Below are 21,811 nucleotides of genomic sequence, written 5' to 3' on the forward strand. Positions count from 1 at the left end.
TTTTTTTTTTTTTTTTCTTTTTGGAGGGTTTGAAGTTTCTGTGCTTCAGTGACTGTTACAGAAGAAGAGGTGTTAGTGTTGCCATGAGGTCTTGATTGTCTGCATTTATGAATGAAACTGACCTAAATCACCTGTTACCTCCAGTTTCCAGATTGTTTGAACTTCTCTGGCCGCACAATACAGGAAGGAAGACTAAAGAAGCAAAGGGACCTACAGCGTCTGCAGCATGGGCTGGTTAACTAGGATTGTCTGTCTTTTCTGGGGAGTATTACTTACAGCAAGAGCAAACTATCAAAATGGGAAGAATAATGTGCCAAGGCTGAAATTATCCTACAAAGGTAAATCTTATTTTTCTTTTATTTGGTTATCTTTGTAATAACCCCCCCCCCCTTAATTCCTTGAACTCCCTCCCAACCCCAAATCATCAAACCTTTAGTTTAACCCGGTAAACCTATGTGATTATGTGTATCTTTCTTTGATGCTTTAAACCCTTTTTGTGAAAAGCATGTCTTCTGTTTGATATATGACAATTTAAATGCAAACAAAGAACATTTAATCACATTTGCCGAAAAGAGCTGTATGCCTGGTACACGCTGATCTGTATATCTTATTATCCTATCTTATGCCTGTTAATTTTTCCGACTTTAATTCTATTAAAATATTTTCTTAAAAATAGAAATGCAAAAATGGTCTCTTTGTAGATGTGCATGCCTTACCTATAATTACTATGATGAATTGCATTTTCTTAGTTTTAGACACGAAATGGTTAATCGTCATCATGAATATTCAGTTTGTTCAAATCTGACAATCAGATGCTTAACATAAGCAGTAGATCATGGTTTGCCAAGAGAACATAAACTGGATGGAACAGACTAGTTTTTCCACAGCGTGTTATGATTGTACAAAAGACTGTATTTGACTAATTATGTAAAGCTAAAGTCTTTGAAATATTATGTTATTTAATTCTATATGTACTTCAATAAGAACTGCAGATGCATTACTGTCTACTTGCATAGGTAGTTGTGTAAACTTCTCTTTTAAAAACTATAAATTTAAGAGAGAAGAAAGAGCTTTATCATTAGTGCTTTATTTGGTTACAATTTAATGTATGTGTTTATTTTAATGAGGATTTTTAATATTTGTTCTACATTTGCTTAGATAGGTCTTATAGATAGATGTGTAAAGTAATGCTAAAGTAGATCCCAAAATGATATACATAAATTTAATCGCAGTAAATCTTTCTATAACTCAGGTATTATTAAAATGGAGTTAAAGATTAAACTGCTTTAACTCAAGTAGTTTTACTCCCTAAGGTGTTGATTTCTTATGATTCTCAGATTTCTAAAATTGGGAGTGGAGCAGTGAGAAGCTCTAATTAAGCTTAGTTTTTAGCCTATAAGTTAAAAGAAAAATTATTGAAGGTATTTGTAGAGATGTCTGTCTACTCTACCTTGCCCTTATGCCAGAAAACATATTACTTAATTCTCATATGATGGGGAACATCTTTTTCTGAATGCCCTAGTGTGAAAGAGGATCTCAAATCAGAAAGAGAGATGTAATTTTCACACTTTGAATTAGAAAATTAAACACCTAGTAATGTGTTTGTTTGGACTTAGTGCTCGTTAGATGAAATTCATTGAATTAGAATATTTATTTACTTTTTGGTGTAATGTTTTCCTGAGTATCAAGTTGGGAATAGAGACTTAAACATCAACAAACAGAAGTGCAATTGTACTTATGTAAGTTTTAAAAAATCATATAGCATTAATTATTTAATTAATTTAGTAACTGTCTTTAAATTATCTCCATAGTATATGATATTATGGTGTCTGTGTTTTTATCAGTTTTGCTTTCTGTTTTCACTCCTTGACAAGATGACATCAAATAAGTCTAAGTTGATGGTCCACTTTATCCAAGTTTATGTTCCCTATGAGTAAGTTTTACATGCAACTTTAGTTCTCAAAGATGTGACTGGCTATTTGTAATACTTTTGGTTTAACAGCTTAAAATCATGAAATATATTTTAAAAATCTAGGTTTGAATATATCTAAATGTGAAATACATTTTGAAAGAAAATAAAAATAGGGAATTAAACTTTTTTATTTGGCAAGAATTTTATTTCCATGGTAATAGGTTACTCTCCATGATAGAGGAGGCACTTGTTCTTGCTGTACGTTAAAAAGACTGCATTTAATTTGAATATCCTTTGTTGTGCACATATGCTTTAAACCTGTCTGATGAAGCAAGCAGTATTTATTAGCAAGGTGTATATGTTTGATACTGTCTTTATAAGCCTTGTTTTAGTGGTGGCACCCATTAGAATTATTCTGCTTTCCTTTAAGTAAAAACTGCTCTACAGCTACATAACAATTCCACTGATACACCTAGAGCTTAATAATTTGCTAAAATAAACTGTGAAATGAACAACAGCAAGAAGAATAAAAGGAATGGCCCGGGGAATCTTTTTTTCTGTTATTTTATTAATCTGTCATTACCTTTTTTCTCTACATGTCCATTTGTTTGGCCAAAGCAAGTATATGGTAGCCAATTGCCAGTACTTTGTTTCTAAAGTACAATAGAGATTTTTTTTAAGCTACTTCTTGTTTCTCCTTAATTAGATGTCAAACACAGTTAAAACATCCACTGCATTACCCTTAAAAATATTCCAGCATGATTCATGAAGAGTTAAATCCCTGCCAACCTTAATTTCCCATGGTCACTTGTTTTCAAAGATCCACCATTAACTCTGTCATTGCTCAGGTTGCCAAGATGAAGTTTCAGGCAATCACTGTGCTTAGTTTCTACTTGTCATTTTTGCCTGGTAGGAGATGAAAGAGACTTGATATGTTAAAAAGAAGTAAAAACAGGAAGGTGGTTTTTGTAGCGGGTGTACATATCTAATAAGATACCTCTTTACTTTCTAGGAAAAAGGAATTGAATAGATGTGTTCAGGACCATCTGGAGAAGTGATAATATTAGAAAAATGGGGTATGCTGGCTTTTCCTCTGCACCAATCTGATTTAGAATCCTTATGGGGGAAGAAAATGTGAGAACTCTGTAAATCTCAGCAGTTACATGGAAATTATCCTTAAGAAACATTTACTCAGAAATACTTTTGTCATCTTTAAATATATGTAATATAGCTAAATGATAAAATCCTTCTTTTAAAAAGTGGTCCATGCATAAGTGTTTATTTCTTCTACAAAACTAGTCAAATTTCACTTTTCTCATGAAATACAGGAAAATTATATAATCTTCCACTTGGGATATGTGATACAATGAAGTCTTCAGAAAAACCTGCATGAATCACAAGAAAATAATTAGGGTTTGGGTTTTAAACAAATGACAAATGTTCCATCATCCAATGTAATGGGCTATTCTAGGACACTGTGTGCTTCAGTTTTGGTAGAAATCAAAGACACATGCATGTCTCAATGTGATGGTGATCCTGTGAATCCAAAGGTTAAATCAATGATTTTAACCTTAACTTCATAGGAAGGACTTAGTAAATAGAACTTTAAAAAGTGGTAGACATTCTGAAGGCTTCCTTTTTTCTATTTTCTAAAGTTTTTTTTTTTTTTTTTTCATTCAAGGTGTTATTATAAGAATGACGTTATCAATTAAATAAAAATTCTCATGTATATTTGTGACAAGAGAAGATCATTTTATTTAGTTAAAATTTCTGAAGTAAAATTTGCAAAAGTTCTTTACCTTTTGTTCAATAAATTACAATTAGTTCAAAAGTTAATTAATATGAATAATGATTTTCTAATTAAACTTTTTGTCTTTCCTTTAAGATTTTCTTTACTTTCACCAGAGCAGTATTTGTGTGTGTGTGTGTGTGTGTTTGTGTGTGTGTGTATACACCAATACATTTATGTGTACACATAGGTATATGTATACATATATTTCAATACATAGGAAATATAACTTCATTTTATAATTTTATAATTCAGAAAATAACTTCATTTTATAATTGTGAAAATAACCTCAGCAATCTACAAGTTGTGAATCACAATACAATTCTTCATAAATAAAATTATCGGTTTAAAATGACATTGATATTTTAAATTATATATACCTGCGTGTATATATATAAAATAATAGAGGGGGTATTGTCTTTTGTGTCCCATGAAAAGTTTTCATGGATGTCTTGAACATTCACATAACAGTATAAGATAGAGTTAGTCTTACCCTAAAAATCTCCTCACAGCTAAAATGAAATATTTTTAGGAAAGAGATGTGAGAGTTGGGGGGGAAGACACACCCACACACTCACATACATACGTACACACATGCATAGAGCGATGAAGTTATCAATTATTTGCAATGACTTTTCTCAAATACTCACTGTATATTTGTCACCAGGACTTTGGATGACCTTTTCTTCGCAAATTCTATTAACCTTATGAATCATATTTTGATTCTGAAATCTTGAATTTAAACACACTGAAAACTAGAACTTTTTATTCATCTATACAACAAGTATACCCTGGCAAAATAATGTAAAATGAACATAAAATAAAACAGTCACACGTCTTGTGATACAATGCTGGTCAGATCAGATGAGGGCTAATACAAATCTCCAATTTGTGGATACTCTGCTTAAAGCTGCCAACCTGATTGACCTTTGAAAGAATTTATATAGTGTAGACTTTAGCAATCAATAAAATAAGAAAATAACTGAGACTGCAACACAAATTCATGTAAGCCTCTAACTCACCAGCTTTAACAATGATATTCAGTCATTAACAGCTTAAATAAATATGGATACTGAATAGATAATTTCCCGATTCTAACTTTTTAGGGTTTAGGGTTTATTTCTCTTCATATGAGTGATTTCTAGAGTTCTACGATTGTCAGTGACATGAAATACATAGTTTGCTAAAATATTAGCAAACTAAACAGATATATTGATCTGCAATATCTAATTTTCCTTTATTTTCTGATTTTAATTATTATATAAATCATATATTATAATTTGGGGTCAATTATACTTCTGTAGTAAAGATTTAATGTATCTCAAGGATCTTTCAGGAATAAGTTTAATTAGAATTAATTAATATGATTGCATATGTTCCTAGTAATAAAAATTAATGTTAAATTGTTGTTATGGAGGATATTATGCTCAATGTGAATATATAATTGTATAGGGCATTAAATTTTCTATCATGTTTTCAGGTTTGCATTTTAAGAAACTTGTATTTTAAAGTTATTATGAATTTTAAGTTGTCTGTAAGAAATTGTGTGGTTTAACTTATTCCAATTTTTCTCATTTTAACTCCAGTGACACACCTTTGTATCATAGCTCCAAAAGTCAAAATACCACACCTTCACAAGCTTTGAAGAATTTCAAAATCTAAAGTCAGGATTATTCTGAATAACGTTTAACTTGAATTTTTACAAAATCTTCCAAAATGATCAATACTAATATAAATTTTGAATTGATCATTGTCCAACAACTTTTATTTACAAAGTCATGATATTACAGAGTTACATATTAATCGACTAAGATATTGCTCTTGTCAAACCTTTATGAAAAAGTAATATGTGATAAATAGTTCATTGCTGCAAAGTTATAGAGGCAAACTCTCCAACACTCATGACAGTATGGAAATAAGTTTTGGACATGTAGTGAAGGTTTATTTTAAAAAGACCAACAGTTGTAAACATACATTAGAACAAGTGTGAATCTTGGGATGGCTTTTACCTCTCATGATTTCTAAGGTACTATATAAAGGAATTATCATGATTTGCAGTTCTGTGCTTCCACTAATAGGTGGCACTAGCAATTTGTGACAACTCTTTCATTAATTTGGAAATGGGCAGGCTACTAGGGTAAATATGCACAGAATAAGGTGTGCAGACCAAGTTCGGAAAAATTGGTATAATAGTCATGAAATTTAACATTCACAAAAAGAAGCATTAGTTAAAATGAAATTTGCTAAAGATATTGATGTGCTATTTGCATGCATTTATTTGTACATTTTGATCCTGAAAAACTAAAATTTCTAAGTAAAAAGCAAATACATATATTTTAACTTAAATAAGACTTGATATGTGAAATTAATCTGTAAAAAGTAAAAGAAAATAGTGAATGAAACAATGGTACTAAACAATTAGAATGATGGAAGCAGAGATTCATGTGCCTGTATATATTAAATATTATATATTATATGATGTGTGCTTACAAGAATGAAGTAGCCTGCCTGTGGCCCATTATTACAACCGTTTATGATTGGAGAGTAGGTAGTTGAAAAGGTAAAATAATGTTAAGAAAATTGCATTTGGTATGTTTTTAAAAGACTGACTCCTTTTAATTTGTAGGTTCTTTAACATAGTTATCTTAATTAAACATATAGAAGAATCAATAAATTCCGTCTGACACAAATAAGTATGAATGTCTCCAGCTACTATCTCCCACTATTGCCAAGACATAAACATCAGTATAAATAGGCAATCCACACACTATTTCCAAACAGTAACAAAGCTGGAGTCTGTCAAACCCAGGATAAGAAAATATACAATTTATACTTGAATTGGGGAATGAAGATAAGCAAAAATAAAATTCTGTTGATAAATATGAAGAATAGTTTGGTCTTAGTAGTTTTTACAAGCTTAGGGTAAAACTTAAAGGAACCACACATTTTAAGGAATCTTGTCAGCTCCTGAATGAGTCATTAAACCTGCATTTCTAGGTTTCCCTTACTTGGAGAAATGTGGCGTGGGAAACTATGTTGACCAAAACTTACAGTAACTTAAAGTGTTGCAGCAATCATAAACATGTCTTTAGATAAAATATAACATGACCCACTTGAGGCTTCATCAGCAAGCCAAATGAAGCTTCATTCTATTGAATACGTCAATTGACTCACTCAGTCTGTGAAACTACTTATGTGAATCATCTTCTTGTACCAGATTCTAAGGTTCTTAAGGCTGGATATGTATTATTTTTCATCTTTATATTCTTAATGGCTAGCACGGAATTATTCATTGTTGAATGATTTTGTGCTTTATATGGCACACCTTTTAAAAATTAACAAATAATATGTCTGTTAATAAAACAAAATTATTTCTGGAGATAATAACAATGAAAATTTATAATAAATCAATACATTATGAAAGAATTGTGCATTATAATATACAGTAGAGAAAGTGAGTTTAGTGTTAGGTGCCAGGGCAGGAGGATATCAGTCAAGGCATTTAAGAGTGCACAAAGGACTGTGAGAGTAAGACTATCGCCATAAACAGTATCTCCTTCTGAACCAGGCCTATTCCAGGTCATATTTGGTAGTCTGCAGCTAAGGGATAGGAAACATACAATAAATACATTGGAAGGCTCTAGGAATTAGGAACCAGGTTGAGGAATTATTGCTTTTCTTTGGATAAAAACCCTGATTTTCCTTATCTTCTTATCAGATCACAATATATACAGCCAGAAAAGAAAGTGAGGTTTCTACTCTAAAACCCAGTAGTAGCTAAAGATAAGTGAAAGCATCCCCTTCTCAGTCTCATTGTATCTGGATGTTTGTGTAGATCAAATCAGTTCTACCAAATGAAGTTGTAAGTGTAATCCTTGAGTAATTTCAATTGGTTCTTTTTCATTGTCCATACTTTTAGGAGAATCCAGACATGGCTCTCTGACAGCTTGCTGAGATTTAGCAATTCAGAGCCTTTCTTGCTTCCCCTCCTACACTTGTCAAGAGCAACAGTTGTTCATTGCTCCCTGAGCTACATCTCCAAGTCATCTTTTTTCTTCCCTTGGCCTTGCGTTCCACAGCCTCAGAGTATGATCTACTTCCATCCTCAGACTTGCTCAAGAGAGTAGATATGATAGGAAACACCATGGAAATCTTTGCTGAAGTGTGAATATGAAAAATATATGTTGAATTATTTGTTTAAGATACTGATTGACAGGGTGGGAGAGGATAGTAGGCTAATTTCCTCAGGCCACTTATATAGAGATCTGTAGATTGGTATTTAAAATAAAATGAACTTAAAATGTTCATTGGAAAATTCTTTATATATATATGTATACATATATATAGTCATTGTGACATGGTAGAAATATTGCCAGGAAAGGACAATGGGACAACTACTAATAGCACTATTATTACGTACAAATCATAGTTATTAAGCAGTACTGAAAAATGATTGATACGTAATCCAAACTCTTAGAAATATATTTGGGCATTGCTAAAACAAAGTTGTTTATACCTGAGGTCAAATCAAACTGTCAAAGTGCTTATGAATCTTCATAATATGGGTCAGAAATTTTGTTTTGTTTTAACCTTCAAATTTGAATTTCAAGAGAATAAATGCTATTTTGTTGTTACTATCCTTTAAGAATTAGCTTAAATGAAAGTATGTTTTCATAAGTTCTGCAAACTTTATTTACAAAAGCACCATTACTAATTATTTCTTACTTGTGTTTTATGTGTAAAATAGACACATAAAGCCACATAACTCATCTGTCAGATTCCTTTATGAATAGATTCTTGGATAAATAGTTAATATAGTAGAATTTTTGAGAAAGGTGATATCACATCTACCTAAAGATTTTAGGGTGGCTTTTAAAAATAGGACACAAAGGAGGTGGGCCTTGAATGATAGGAGAAATATGAGAAGGTAAAAGTAGAGAAGAATGGTAACTACTGTATCAGAAACTATTTCTTTGTGATTTGATTTTATTTTTAGGAAAACAACAATATATTTAAAATAATTTATATAACTTAGAGCTGCAGCATAGCAGGCTAGGAACTTCATAGAATTGATACGTGCTTGTCTATGTTTGACTGACAGTGAGATCAGGAGGGACAAGTGACACATACTTGTGAGGACCTTCTAGAGTGGTCAGTCAGTTGGACTTCTCTATTTCTTTTTTGGAATTTATCTATAAAATACAGAAGCAAAGTTATTTCTAACCAAAGGGAAAAAGAAAAGAATGTTGATTTTGATTATCTGATGTAGAAAACACTTTTATTATCAGTTTTTAAAACTATAACATAAAATGATTTATAATGATGGTTTCTTTATGTTTTTTGAATTAACTCTTATTATTTCTGCTTTCCTTATTATTTCTTTCTTTCTTTATTCTTTTTTTTTTTTTCCTGCCAGAGTTTCTCTCTTGTCACCCAGGCTGCAGTGCAATGGCATGATCTCTGCTCACTGCAACCTCCGCCTCCCAGGTTTAAGTGATTCTCTTGCCTCAGTCTCCTGAGTAGCTGGGATTATGGGCATGTACCACCATTCCTGTCTAATTTTGTAATATTTTTTATTTTTTTATTTTATTTTATTTTTTTAGTAGAGACAGTGTTTCACCATGTTGGCCAGGCTGGTCTCGAACTCCTGACCTCAGGTGATCTGCCCACCTCGGTCTTCCAAAGTGCTGGGATTACAGGCATGAGTCACTGCACCCAGCCCCTTACTATTTCTTTAATTCAACAGGTTGTGAATAAAGTATTCACAACAAGTCTGGGAATATTTGATAATATGTATTAGATAATGTTGTAGGTTCATGGTACCTGGCAACACAGAAAAAAAGTCACTTCTGGAATTTTGTTCAAAAGAGTATAATTCCTAGTACTTGAATAATTGTATATTGATAAAGAAATAAATAAATTCATGGGTTTATATTTAGTGTATGTGTGTGTTTGTGTATATCCATAATACACAAGTACAAGAAAAGTCATATACTGTTATTTTTCTAATTTTTTTTTTTTTACATATAATTGGGAATTACTGAAATTAAAACACCAATTATTAGAGCACAAGAATAAAGGATCTGGACGCAGATCTTGAGAGACAGTCTCTCCCTTTGCTTTGTGTCAGGTCTTAAGCAGTTCGTGATTGGCTGTGATCTGTCATTTGTGGTTGACCTTCCCAGGGCACGTTCCATTGTTCAATGTTGCTGTCTAACCAAGTTCTCTGCTCTTTTCTGGGCACTGCTACTTTAAAAAGTTACCAAGAGTCTCCTTTCTGCCACCCTTCCACTAATCCTCCTCATTAAATTGGCTCTGGACCTTAGTGCTTATCTTGCCTCTGAAGGCGTGCACTTAATGCTTCTATTCGGTTTTTTCCACCTCCAGGGTGGAGATTATGCTCGTTGCAGGGTCTGATCAGCACACAGATTCCCCCAATATGATAGCCTTCTATCTTTCCAGGTTTGAAATATATCGGAAAAAAAAAAAAAAGTATTTCTCCCCGCACCCACGCCCCCACCTTTTTATCTGGTAGTACTTCAATCTATATCTTTTGACTTCTCCAAATAAATCTCATTTACGGCTATCCTTTCAAAAACAAAATCCTGTTAATTCTCTTTTTGGGGTATGGGAAAACTTTCCAAGCCTCAAAAATGAAACCTTTTGTTTTTAGCAGATCAGTCTCAAGCTAGGCTCTCCCACACTGGCCCAGAGCTACAGTTTCTTACTTCCACCACATGATCCCCATGTTCAATGGAGTCTCAGACTTCTTTTACTTCCCAGGGTGCCTAGTCAGTCAGTACAGAATTAAGGTTTCCTTTGCACATTCTAGTATACAGATCTCCTCTCTGTCACTTAAGCCCTTCTTCAAGACAACTATTTAAGATCTAACATAACAAAATGAGACCAAATGATTTTAAAAAATACATTCTGATGCCTGTGAAATTACTTAGCAAGGCAGATCAATGTCTGCTTTGCCCATTTGTGGTTCATCGGACCTAAATTAATACTTATCCAAGATTGGCCTTTCTCTTTAGCTGTCAAGTAGGGAAAAACTATCTCCTCTGTGACAATACTTCTGTTCACAACTATATAAACATCAGCACATTAATACTGACAGAATCTGTTTAGTCTATTTTAAGCAGATTCCATGTAAGGAAGTGAAATTAGTGATGGTATAGTAATTTATCTCTTTCATACAAATCTCAGTCTATAATACTGAGCTGTACCACACATAACACACACTATGGACACTTTCACACAAATGAATGCTCTCTTGTTCATATCATACCACATATTTTATACCATTTAGTGTTCTTTATAGAAGGAGATCATGACTGAATGTCTCTATTGTGCCAGAGTTATTGCCTTTTCATATTTCAAAACAGGTAAAATTTTACTTTCTTGGAACGTCCAAATGATAGCATATATTAAATTTTAAAATATATTTGATAATATGCACTATTATTACTTACTATGGAATGATAGGTCATACTCTGCTCGTAGTATCCAAGTACCTACTTGTTGGCTTATTGAAAATTAATTTAGGTCTGATGAAGCACGAGTGGGCAAAGCAGACACTGATCCGCCTTGCCAAGTAATTTCACAGGTGTCAGAAAGTACTTTTTCATATATTCAATTTAAAATTTCATATATTCAAATTAAAAATATATTTGGTAATATGCATTGTCATTACTTATTATTGAATGATAGATCATACTCTGCTTATAGTATCCAAGTACCTACTTGTTGGCCTATTGAAAATTAATGGAGTTTTCATACATAGCTACTGAAACAAATTTCACAAGGACAGGAAGAACCTTAGAGTGACAAAAACACTGAATAGACTGACGCTTTCTAGGTGTGGGGACTGCAGCATGGTATTTTCTTTTTCAGCTTCAGTTTCCTCTTTCTTAATATGGGGAGAATAGCTACCACTTAGAAGCTGTTACAGAGACAATGTAAATAACGAATGTAGGGTGCCCAACCAGTGCTTGATACATAGAAGATATTCATTAACTATTAATTACTTGAGGCAGATTAGTAATGCCTAGGATTTGGATTACAATGTTTTGATCCCTTGTAGTGGTTTACTTGTATATATTCTCTAGCTGTTACTTGCTTTGGAGATTATATTAAAAGTAATAACGAAAACTAAATTACAAATATTATATGTGTAGTGTGTGTCTTTCAAAGAAATGTAGCGTAATACCATGAATGTCTTAAAACATGAAATTTGTCAATAGCTGCTAGTCAATTAAGACATGAGGAAGCTTTGGAAAATGGTAATGTTTCAAGTAAACAACTGGTGAGAAAACCTGAGTCTAACATTAGGATTTTCAGTCTTTCACCTACATTTAGGTGAAGCTAAATGTCTTAACTGTAGACCTATTGCTTAACACAGTTTTAAGTGTGTTAAGCATAAATTCAATGTAATTTGTGTAATTGTTTTCAGTGTAATTTCATTGGAGTCATATGAGTGTGTACATGAAGTTAATGATGAGGATGAAAGGAGACCTAATTATTAGTTTTTCTGGATCTGAGTACCTACTGAACCAGGCTGAGCAAGGAAGCACCTGTTTCTTCAGGAAAGGGTTGGCTGCATCTCAGACTGTAAGTTCCAGTTTATGTTTTCAACATGAACTGAAGTCAGTCATTTAATATTCAGTAAAAATGACCAGGAAATGACTAGTTTTATTTGCTTCTGTACTTACAACATATCCTCTAAAATGGCGTAATGGTTGCCTTGAATATTATTTTGTTATGACTTGGTCCATGAAGACACAACATCCTTCATGACAACCTAAGGAGTATTGAATCCACATAGGAATTATTTAATATGTCTCTAAGTCTGAATGAAACCTTGTAGATATAAAGTCTGAGTCTAGCTGACTAATTCTGTGAACCACCTGTGATCGCAAATAACCCATTTGCAGGAAAGAGGATATTCAGTCATTCAAGAAAATAAACTTGCAGTCTGAATCTAGTAAATAGAATGAAGAACATGTTGAGAGCAACTTAAAGGGGCTTTTGTCTAACAGAAGACACTTGGAAGCCAGACTCAGAAATCTAAACGTCATTAGAAAAGGAGGTGATACTAACCACAGTCAGATTTTATAGAGTTTTTCTGGAAGACAGAAATTCTTTTAGAAAACACTTATGAACCAACCTAAGTTTCTGAGGCACTCTAGACAAAGATGAATTTTATTTCATTGTGGCTTTAGCTGTACTACAATGCTCATAAACTATTTTACCTTATGCCAGACATGTGGAAGCAATCAGTGTATGTAAATGATATGTGAAGGTGAGGTATAGTTTTAGCTTAAAAACTTAGACTGTCTGTGGTTATAAATTATAACCACATCACAAAGAACAAGTTTTTAAAAATAGCAACTTAAATGTAAAAATAATCAGTGATGAATTTGTAAAACTACTAGTGTTTTCTTAGTAAAGTCCAATAAATGTAAATTATAGTTCTACTTTGTGCTGTTACATTATTTTTAGGATACAGTATTCAAAGACAAATATTTTTTTCCTTAAGTAATTGTTAAAATGCAAGTAGCTGTAGTTAGACATAATTATGTCAGTCTATCTCTGAAAAACTATTTTTGCCAAGAGTAGCATTTTAGACTGACTACAGTTAACTTTCATTTTAAAAAAGTCCCCTTCTTTTCCTGTTAGCATGATATCAATTTTTTCCTGTCATATACTCTTTCTACTCATATATATATGTGTGTAGTATATATATACAGAGAGATAGATATGATAAAAATAAATGATAAAATATTTTTATCATCTGCTATATGTAAACCCAGATATTAAAACAACACAAATTCAAAGTACTGTTACTAGACATCATGCACACATATATAAAATTTGAGGTGGGAAAGAAAAAGGGGCAAAAGAAAAGAAATTACAGACAAATATTTAACCATTACCTTATCAACTTTTCAAGGGAAGAAAAAGCATGAGGTCATATTTTGTTAGACTGAAATCAAGTGTATTGTACTCTCAATTTTCTTATAAAAACTAGAAATAAATTGCTTATTTTAACATATTTACTTAAGGGAACCAATAAGTGAATCATTATAATGAATATCTAAATAAAACTGACAGTATTTCAACAAAGGAAATAGCCTTCACATCTTGAGTCAACACGTGTCCTTCATTTAGTAAACTGGGACCTGTGAGAAACTGGGACAGAGATAAAAGACAGTCTTTGTACAGTAAGACCTTCAATCTTCAAAATAGCTTGGATTACTTAGGATTTAGTGTATCATCAAGTTAATTTATTTTTCTTTATTTTTATTTTTATTTATTGTTTATTATTTATTTATTTATTTATTTTTGAGATGGAGTCTCGCTCTGTTGCCCAGGTTGGAGTGCAGTGGCACAATCTCGGCTCACTGCAATCTCAGCCTCCCAGGTTAAGCGATTCTCTTGCCTCAGCCTCCCAAGTAGCTGGGATTACTGGCGTGTGCCACCACACCCAGCTAATTTTTGTATTTTTAGTAGAGATGGAGTTTCACCATGTTGGCCAGGTTAGTCTCAAACTCCCAACCTCAGTTGATCCACCTGCCTCGACCTCCCAAAGTTCTGGGATTACAAGCATAAGCCACCACACCCAGCCGCATCAGGTGAATCTTTTAAAAACTACAAAATTTTCAAGAATCAAATTAATTCTATAGTTTACTAGATAAATGCCAATTGCCATTTGGAGTTCATTTCATGCAGCAATGGTAGAGGGAAGGCAGGTGAAAGAGAATGACCAGGAATAGAACAGCTAAGCAGAGATGCACTGACTAAACATACTAGATATGAAAATTGCCAGAAGAGAGAAAACTCAAATATGTGAGTGTTTGTATGTTGTTGTTGTTGTTGTTACAATTTGGTATAGGGTTCTGGGGTAACTCTGATCACTCTTGATGTTTGTCTTCATAATATTACACTCTTGCTTCTATACTTACTGTTCTCTTTCTCATCTAGAAAAACGTTCTTTTAAAACTTTTAAATCCATTTCAAATGAACAAAGATTTATTAAGTATGATTGTGCAGCAATCATTGTAATAATTACTAGGAGTAGAAAGACATAGGATTAGCCTCTCTTTTTAAGACCTCACAGCATAGTGCTGGAGAAAATACACCACACAATGACAAAGCAAATTGGTCTATAATTCAGATGTAAAGCAAATGCTATAAAGTTCAGAAGTGACAATGATTTGTTAATTATTCTAAGATATGCTATTGAGTATGAGGAAAATATGTTTTATAGGGGGAGAAAATTAAGCTGAACTTATATAGAATGAGAAAAGTTTTGCAAGGAAAACACGGAGAAGGGCTTTCTAATAGAAGCACACTGTCTGGAGACTTGAGGCATTAATGTATACTGTGTATCTGAGAAACAGCAAATTAATTTAACCTCATATGGAATGGAGTGGCAGATAATAAGACAATGGGAGCCAGTTTTGAAATTCCAAGTATGTCAGTGATCAATAACTCTGTATAATCTTTGATCATTCTTCTAATAAGTACTAATATAATAGTCAAGGTGGTGCAATATTAATTATGGAGTATGTATAGGAAAGTATGATTCACTCTGCACCAAAGAGCCTACATTCAATGGGAAAGGTAGGCAACTATGTCAAAACACACATTATGGGGAAGATGTGTGATATATCCCAATAAAGAACTGTGAGTGTTGAAAAAATTTGATATCACAGTGGGTCAAGAAATCAGGAAAGTCTTTATGGGAGAAGTATTTGAAGTAGGAATCAAAGAACCGTTTGGCAGGCATGGAGGGGTGGGAAAGAATGGAGAACATTCTAGCTGAAGGAAGTAGAATGAATAAAAAGCAAGAGAGAAAGTGTCAACAGCATCTGATTAAATGTTCAGTATTTTACTTTGCCAAGACATTTGTAAGAAAATTGTATCAGATAAGTTCAGGTGCTAATTGAATAACCATGGGCAAGTAACTTCTATAAGCAAACAAACGACATGACAAAAGAGGTAGTCAGTAATTGTTCCCTCTTTCACTTTAGTTTCCAATGGAAATAATTAAATAATTTTAAAATCGCAATAGTTATTATATTTAATTTATATATTTGGGTACATTAGCAAGGCACTAAGAACTACAGTTTAGTTGGAATCAGTATAGTAATTAACAGCTTGGGTTTAGGAATCAGAGAGATTTGAACTCAAGTCTGACACTAATTTTCTGTGTGACCTTGGATAATATAGCCCACTAAAATTTAATATTTATTTGTAAGATAGGGATAATAATAAAAGATCTACCTCTTTTGGATTGTTGTGTAGATTACATGAGACTTGGACAGTGTCTGTTAAAAAATGTGTATGGATGAGATACGTGGAGCACTCAGCAAAGGACTTGCCATGGTAAAGGCTTAGTGAATATTATACGTTGATAGAAAATGTAAGAATGACTCACAATATGAAGTATGAGGTCAAGTGATCAAAGTGCTGAATAGACAATAAGTGTCATAAAAAAGCAAAAGAGAGACCTTATTTACAAAGGAATTAGATAAGAGTTGTGGATTGAAGGAACAAGTCAAGTAAGATAACTCAAGAGTTGAGATAATGGTGTGAGCAATTAGGTAAATACACAAGCTATGTTTGGAGAGGAAAAAGATAATATATTTGCTTTTTCCCTGCATTGTATTAACCATTCAGCTGAATAAATAATTTCATTAAATGTGGCTACATTTGATGAATTACGTAGTAATTGTTGTGTGTGACTTTCTATTATTCTCTTTGTCTTCTGAAAGGATTGATGAAGAGTGACTAAGCCAAGACGTATATATTAGGAGAGAGTTGAAAGAATAAGATGACAAGATATTCCAGTAGTTGCAGCTAACAATATAGATGTTAAATACAATGTTATATCCAGAATTTTATCATAACAATTAAAGGGATGGAAGTAAATCAAGTCAGAGGAATGGAATCCAGAGAAAAGAAAAGATGTTGTGAGGTGCAATTGGGGAAGAGAAACTTTCCTTAAAAATAAATCAGTTAACACTTTTGTTTCTTCTTACATCTCTTACTCATTTTAGAGAAGAAACAACTCCAACTTACAAAATTATTTACACTTTTGTAGAGGATATTTAATTGTTGGATAAAAATTACTAGTTTTTTTTCTCAATATACTTTACAAAAAGTGAGCATAATAAATATCATGCGTGGAACAAAACTTATAAAAACAATTTATCGTTATTACTGAATAACATGTTCCCATAATTTCATTAAGTTTCATTTATTATTGAAGTTGTGCTTAAGAACATGTAGTTTCTTCTAGCCCAGGAAAACAGAGTGTTTTACCTTGTGTAACAATAATTGACAGAGGCTGTAGGTAAAGAACAGAGGTGATAACTTTATATTATAACCACACAGGAGAATGAAATGCATGACCTACTGAGGTAAACCAAATACATGTAACCTATGCTTATGTTGGTTTATTATAAAGTGCCTTCTGATATTTGATAGATCAAAATACACCTCATGAGTCATACCAGCTACATACAGTAAATGTTGTATCTTTTTCTCATCCTCTCTTCTGATATAACAGTTCTAAAGGCATTCCACTGTATTATGGGTTCATTCTTTCAACTATTTTTACTTAAGTGATTCATGTAGATGCATGAGCTTTACTTGAATGCACATGCTTCATCATGTCCTTTTTACTTTTTGAAGGCATTTTCTTAACTTGTTCCCTAGGTGTTCCTAATAACAGAAGACTATTCCAAAAGTACTGCCAAGAAACTTGACAGCACCACCGAAGTAGTCTAATTTTATGGCTCAGGGCTAGACATTGTTATGCAACAGTGAAAGAAGGGTTAGATGGTAGCATTTTTCCAGTTTCCATAGTCAGTTATCTTCACTACTGAAATTGCATGTTGCACACCCTAAACTTTAGCGCATTCTATTAGGAAAAATGACTAGACTGAATTGTTGGAATTATTTACTTTTGTCAAAGTCATTGCTTCCACTTCACAAACTAGCATTGTCAGAGTGGCTTGGAAATGTGATTGAACAGGGAATGTCAGGAATTGCTCCCTTTCAGGTCCAAAAGTTGGATTAAATGCTTAAAAAATGTGTTTACATTCTTAAACACCACTCTTGAGTCTTAGATGTTAAACTATTCACTTGATCTACAAGTACTGATCCTTTAAACTATTATCCCTGGGTTTTTTGAGCCACTGTTCCAGACTCATAGGCATTAATCTGGCACCCTAGTGATGTTCCATACCATCTTTCATAAATAAATATGCTCATACATCTTAGAAGATAATAAATACTTTTTGATAGGTTTACATCAAACTCATCGTATGTTTTCCATTAAATTCAAGGAAAATGAACCATTTGTGGGAGAAATCCCAACAGAAAACATATTTACACCGCTCTGATCTTTATTCCAGTCTGGATACTAATATTTTGTCTTGCTGGTCCTTTTCTTTAAAGTTCTTACTATTTATACTAATTGGGACCTTCACTTAAATTGCTTTGGCAATTTACAGCATACCACAGACTAGCCTAGTAATGTACATTTTGTACCAAGATTTCTGTCAACTGAAATGGGAGAACTGCATCCTAAACAATTTATAAACCCCAGGAAACAAGATTATTGTATTATTGAAAAGGGAAGACACTAAATAGAAATAATTGTTCTTAAGGAAGATAAGCATTGAACATTTTAATTCAGAATTTGCATATTTAGGCCATAGCATACTAACAATTGCCCATGCCAAATAAAGTGATAGGAGTGCTGTGAAAATTTAATGCTTGTTAGTGTGGGTGAATCACTGTGACCATAAATAAAAAGTGCTATAAAACTTCAGAGCATTCTTTTGTGGGGCAAGGAAGGTTCACAGAGTCTGCTCCTGTACCTACTTCCAGACATTTAGGATTCATGTACCCAGCTTTTGATAGTACATATCTACAACTGATGTACTATTTATCAGTTTGTTTTATTCAAAATAATGGATGCGATAACAGAGAAAAGAAAAAAAAAATAAGGTTGCTATAGGTTTCCAACTGAAACATTTGTCAGCTGCCATTTAGATAACAAAAACCATTTGTCTGTTTCATACTCTACCTTCCAGACATCCAGATGACTCTGAAAGAAGGAAATAGAACTTGTTTACAAGAAAATTTCCCTTTCCAACCCTAGAACCAGTGTCTTAAATGATACAGACTACTGATTACTACTTGCTGTATACGTCCTGTGGTGAACCCTACAAGGGAAGCTGACACTCAGGATGCCCTATGGGACTAGGTAACACAGCCAGGTGCCAGTTGGAGATCAGTCTTTCCTAATGTTCATACATACTGCATTTTGAAGTAAAGTTAGCTTTAAAACAATTGTTTTTAATGTTAATTAAAAAATATAATTCCTATGTTTGTGTTACAGTAAATAATCGTGATATTAAAAATAATATTAATAATTCCCATTTAATGGATATTCATTTTTGGCCAGAAACAATTCTATAAATTTATGTAAATTATCCCATGTAATCATCATGGCAAATCCAGACAGTAGGCATTTTCTGTCATTTTACAGATAAGGAAACCAGGGCTCAAAGTAGAACAAGCAGTAGGAAAAAGCTAGAATCTCCATGTCTTTTGGACACCAAGCCTCTTACTTTTAATCACTGCTCTGGCTGAAGATATATGATTCCAGACAACTGGAAGAGACTTTCATTCAAAGGCCGCAAGAGTTCAATTATGCATAGTCATTACAGTTAAAAAAAAATTAAAAAATTAACAGTCAAATCACGGAGTCCTAAAAATTCTTGCTATAAGTTACTTCTATTAGATTTGAGATGCTAAACATTTTAGAGAATATTATGTTTCCAAGAATTTAACTAGAATTTTTTTTTCTTTTCTTCACTTAAAACACAGAACAATACCTAAAATCTTCAGAAAAACTGAAAGCTTTCTTCTAAAGGTATTGACTGCATATAAAGATGAATAATTAGAACTACAAGAATACTAATTATAAACTATATCTTCACTTATTCTATCTCTTTGTTTAATAAATGATTTGGATAAAAACTTTCATTGTTTTTGAGGTGAATTATAATGTATAGCTCTCCAGTAGCACACAATCATATACCATTATATACTTAAGTTTACTGAAATAACAAACATAGTAAATAGTAACTGTCGCAAAAGTAAATAGTTCTACCTTCTGATTTTTGTGGATACATAAGCTGTTTCAGTATATAAACCATTATATTATAGACTTAATGAAAATTTTATGCAAAGCTCAAGTGAAACTTCTAAATGATTGCTGGTTGAGACCGAAATAACGTAAAACGTCTATGCTTCACACATTTCACTATTTAAACCATAAGTTCCTTCCTTACATCCAAATATTACTCCAGCATTGCTGGCAACTTGGACCTGGTTCATGTAAAATTTCCAAAGTTTTTTTCTTGTCTTGTACCACAGTGGTCCCCAACCGTTTTGACACCAGGGACCCGTTTCATGGAACATAATTTGTCCACAGACTGGGATTGACTGGTGGGGGGGAACGGTTTTGGGATAATTCAAATACATTACATTTATTGTGCCTCCCCCTTTTTTTTTTCAACTCACTTGCCACTATAAAGCCTGCCACCAGATGCAGCTTATTTGTCACTTGCCACCCACTGATAGGGTTTCAATATAAGCCTGCAAGCAATTGATTTATTATGGTCTCTGCAGTCAAACCTCAGTGCTAATGTTAATCTTTATTAGCAACTGCTCCCCAGCGCTACTATCACCGGCTCAGCTCCACCCTGGATCATCATGCATTAGATTCTCATAAGGAGCGTGCAACCTAGGTCTCTCTCATGTGCAGTTCACAATAGCGTTCTCGCTCCTATGAGAATCTAATGCCCCCGCTGATCTGACAGGAGGCGGAACTCAGGCGGTAATGCTTGCTCGCCTGCTGCTCACTTCCTGCTGTGCGGCCCAGTTCCCAGTTGACCATGGGCTAGTACCCATCTGTGGCAGGGAGGTTGGGAAGCCGTGCTCTACCACTTGGTGTATGGCACTATGGGGTAGCGGAGTAGAAACCTTGAGTCATGCTGGGTTTCTCCATTATGTAGAAATGTATTCGATTGCTAATCAAATACATCTTTCTAAAAAGTAAAACAACAATTTTTGTAATTTTTTTTTTTTTTCTTTGAAACAGTTTCACTCTTGTTGCCCAGGCTGGAGTGCAATGGAGCGATCTCGGCTCACCGCAACCTCCGCCTCCCGGGTTCAAGCGATTCTCCAATCTCAGCCTCCGGACTAGCTAAGATTACAGGCATGTGCCACCACGCCCAGCTAATTTTTTGTATCTTTTTAGTCGAGGTGAGGGTTCACCATGTGGGCCAGGCTGGTCTTGAAATCTTGACCTCAGGTGTTTCACCCACCTCGGCCTCCCAAAGTGCTGGGATTACAGACGTGAGCCACCGCGCCCAGCCAAGACTTTTAAAGATAATTCAGAGGGTTCAATAGAAGATTTTTACTGTTTTTAATGATTAGGAAAGATACTTTAAAAATTATATGACAAAAGACAGGCCCACAAGAGAGAAACTTGGAGCATACATAAGTGAAATATTAAATAATAACTATGCTTTTGCTTCAAAAAGTTATTGCTTCCTACCGTACTTTTCCTCTGAAAATACGGTCATAAAGTAGTGGGAGAAACAAAAACTTACCCTTTACCTTGTGGGCAGGAACACAAGATAATTTAGAATTCTGTCATTGAATGGATTAATATTTTCCCAAAATTTTCCCAAGTACGTATCTCAGAAACAAAAATCTCAGGTTAAGTGACCTGTAATAAGTCAGGAAAATAAATTTATGTTTTTTCTAGAACTTCAATATTTTCCAAAACAAAAGTAAAACAATAGATTAACTGAGAGGTTGGTAAATCATAGTCTGTGGGCTAAATCCAGGCTGCTGCCTGTTTTCAGACAGCATACAAGCTAAGAAGAGTTTTTACACTTTTAAGTGGCTGAAAGCAGGCCGGCTGCGGGGGCTCACACCTGTAATCCCAGCACTTTGGGGGGCCAAGGCAGGCAGATCACTAGGTCAGCAGGTCGAGACCATCCTGGCAAACA

The 21,811-nt window shown here is 33.5% G+C and overlaps 1 protein-coding gene across 1 annotated transcript in view; it reads left to right on the forward strand.

Moving 5' to 3' along the window:
- Nucleotides 1-19: 19 nt before the first annotated feature.
- Nucleotides 20-21,811, forward strand: part of SEMA3A (sema domain, immunoglobulin domain (Ig), short basic domain, secreted, (semaphorin) 3A) — a 250,205-nt gene continuing 228,413 nt past the window's right edge. The window contains exon 1 of the mRNA XM_011996069.1: nucleotides 20-338. Coding sequence (XP_011851459.1) covers nucleotides 227-338 — 112 coding nt within the window. The 5' untranslated portion in view covers nucleotides 20-226. The remainder of the gene's footprint in view (nucleotides 339-21,811) is intronic.

Source organism: Mandrillus leucophaeus, unplaced genomic scaffold, assembly GCF_000951045.1.
Source record: "Mandrillus leucophaeus isolate KB7577 unplaced genomic scaffold, Mleu.le_1.0 Scaffold50, whole genome shotgun sequence".
In the NCBI taxonomy this organism is placed as follows: domain Eukaryota; kingdom Metazoa; phylum Chordata; class Mammalia; order Primates; family Cercopithecidae; genus Mandrillus; species Mandrillus leucophaeus.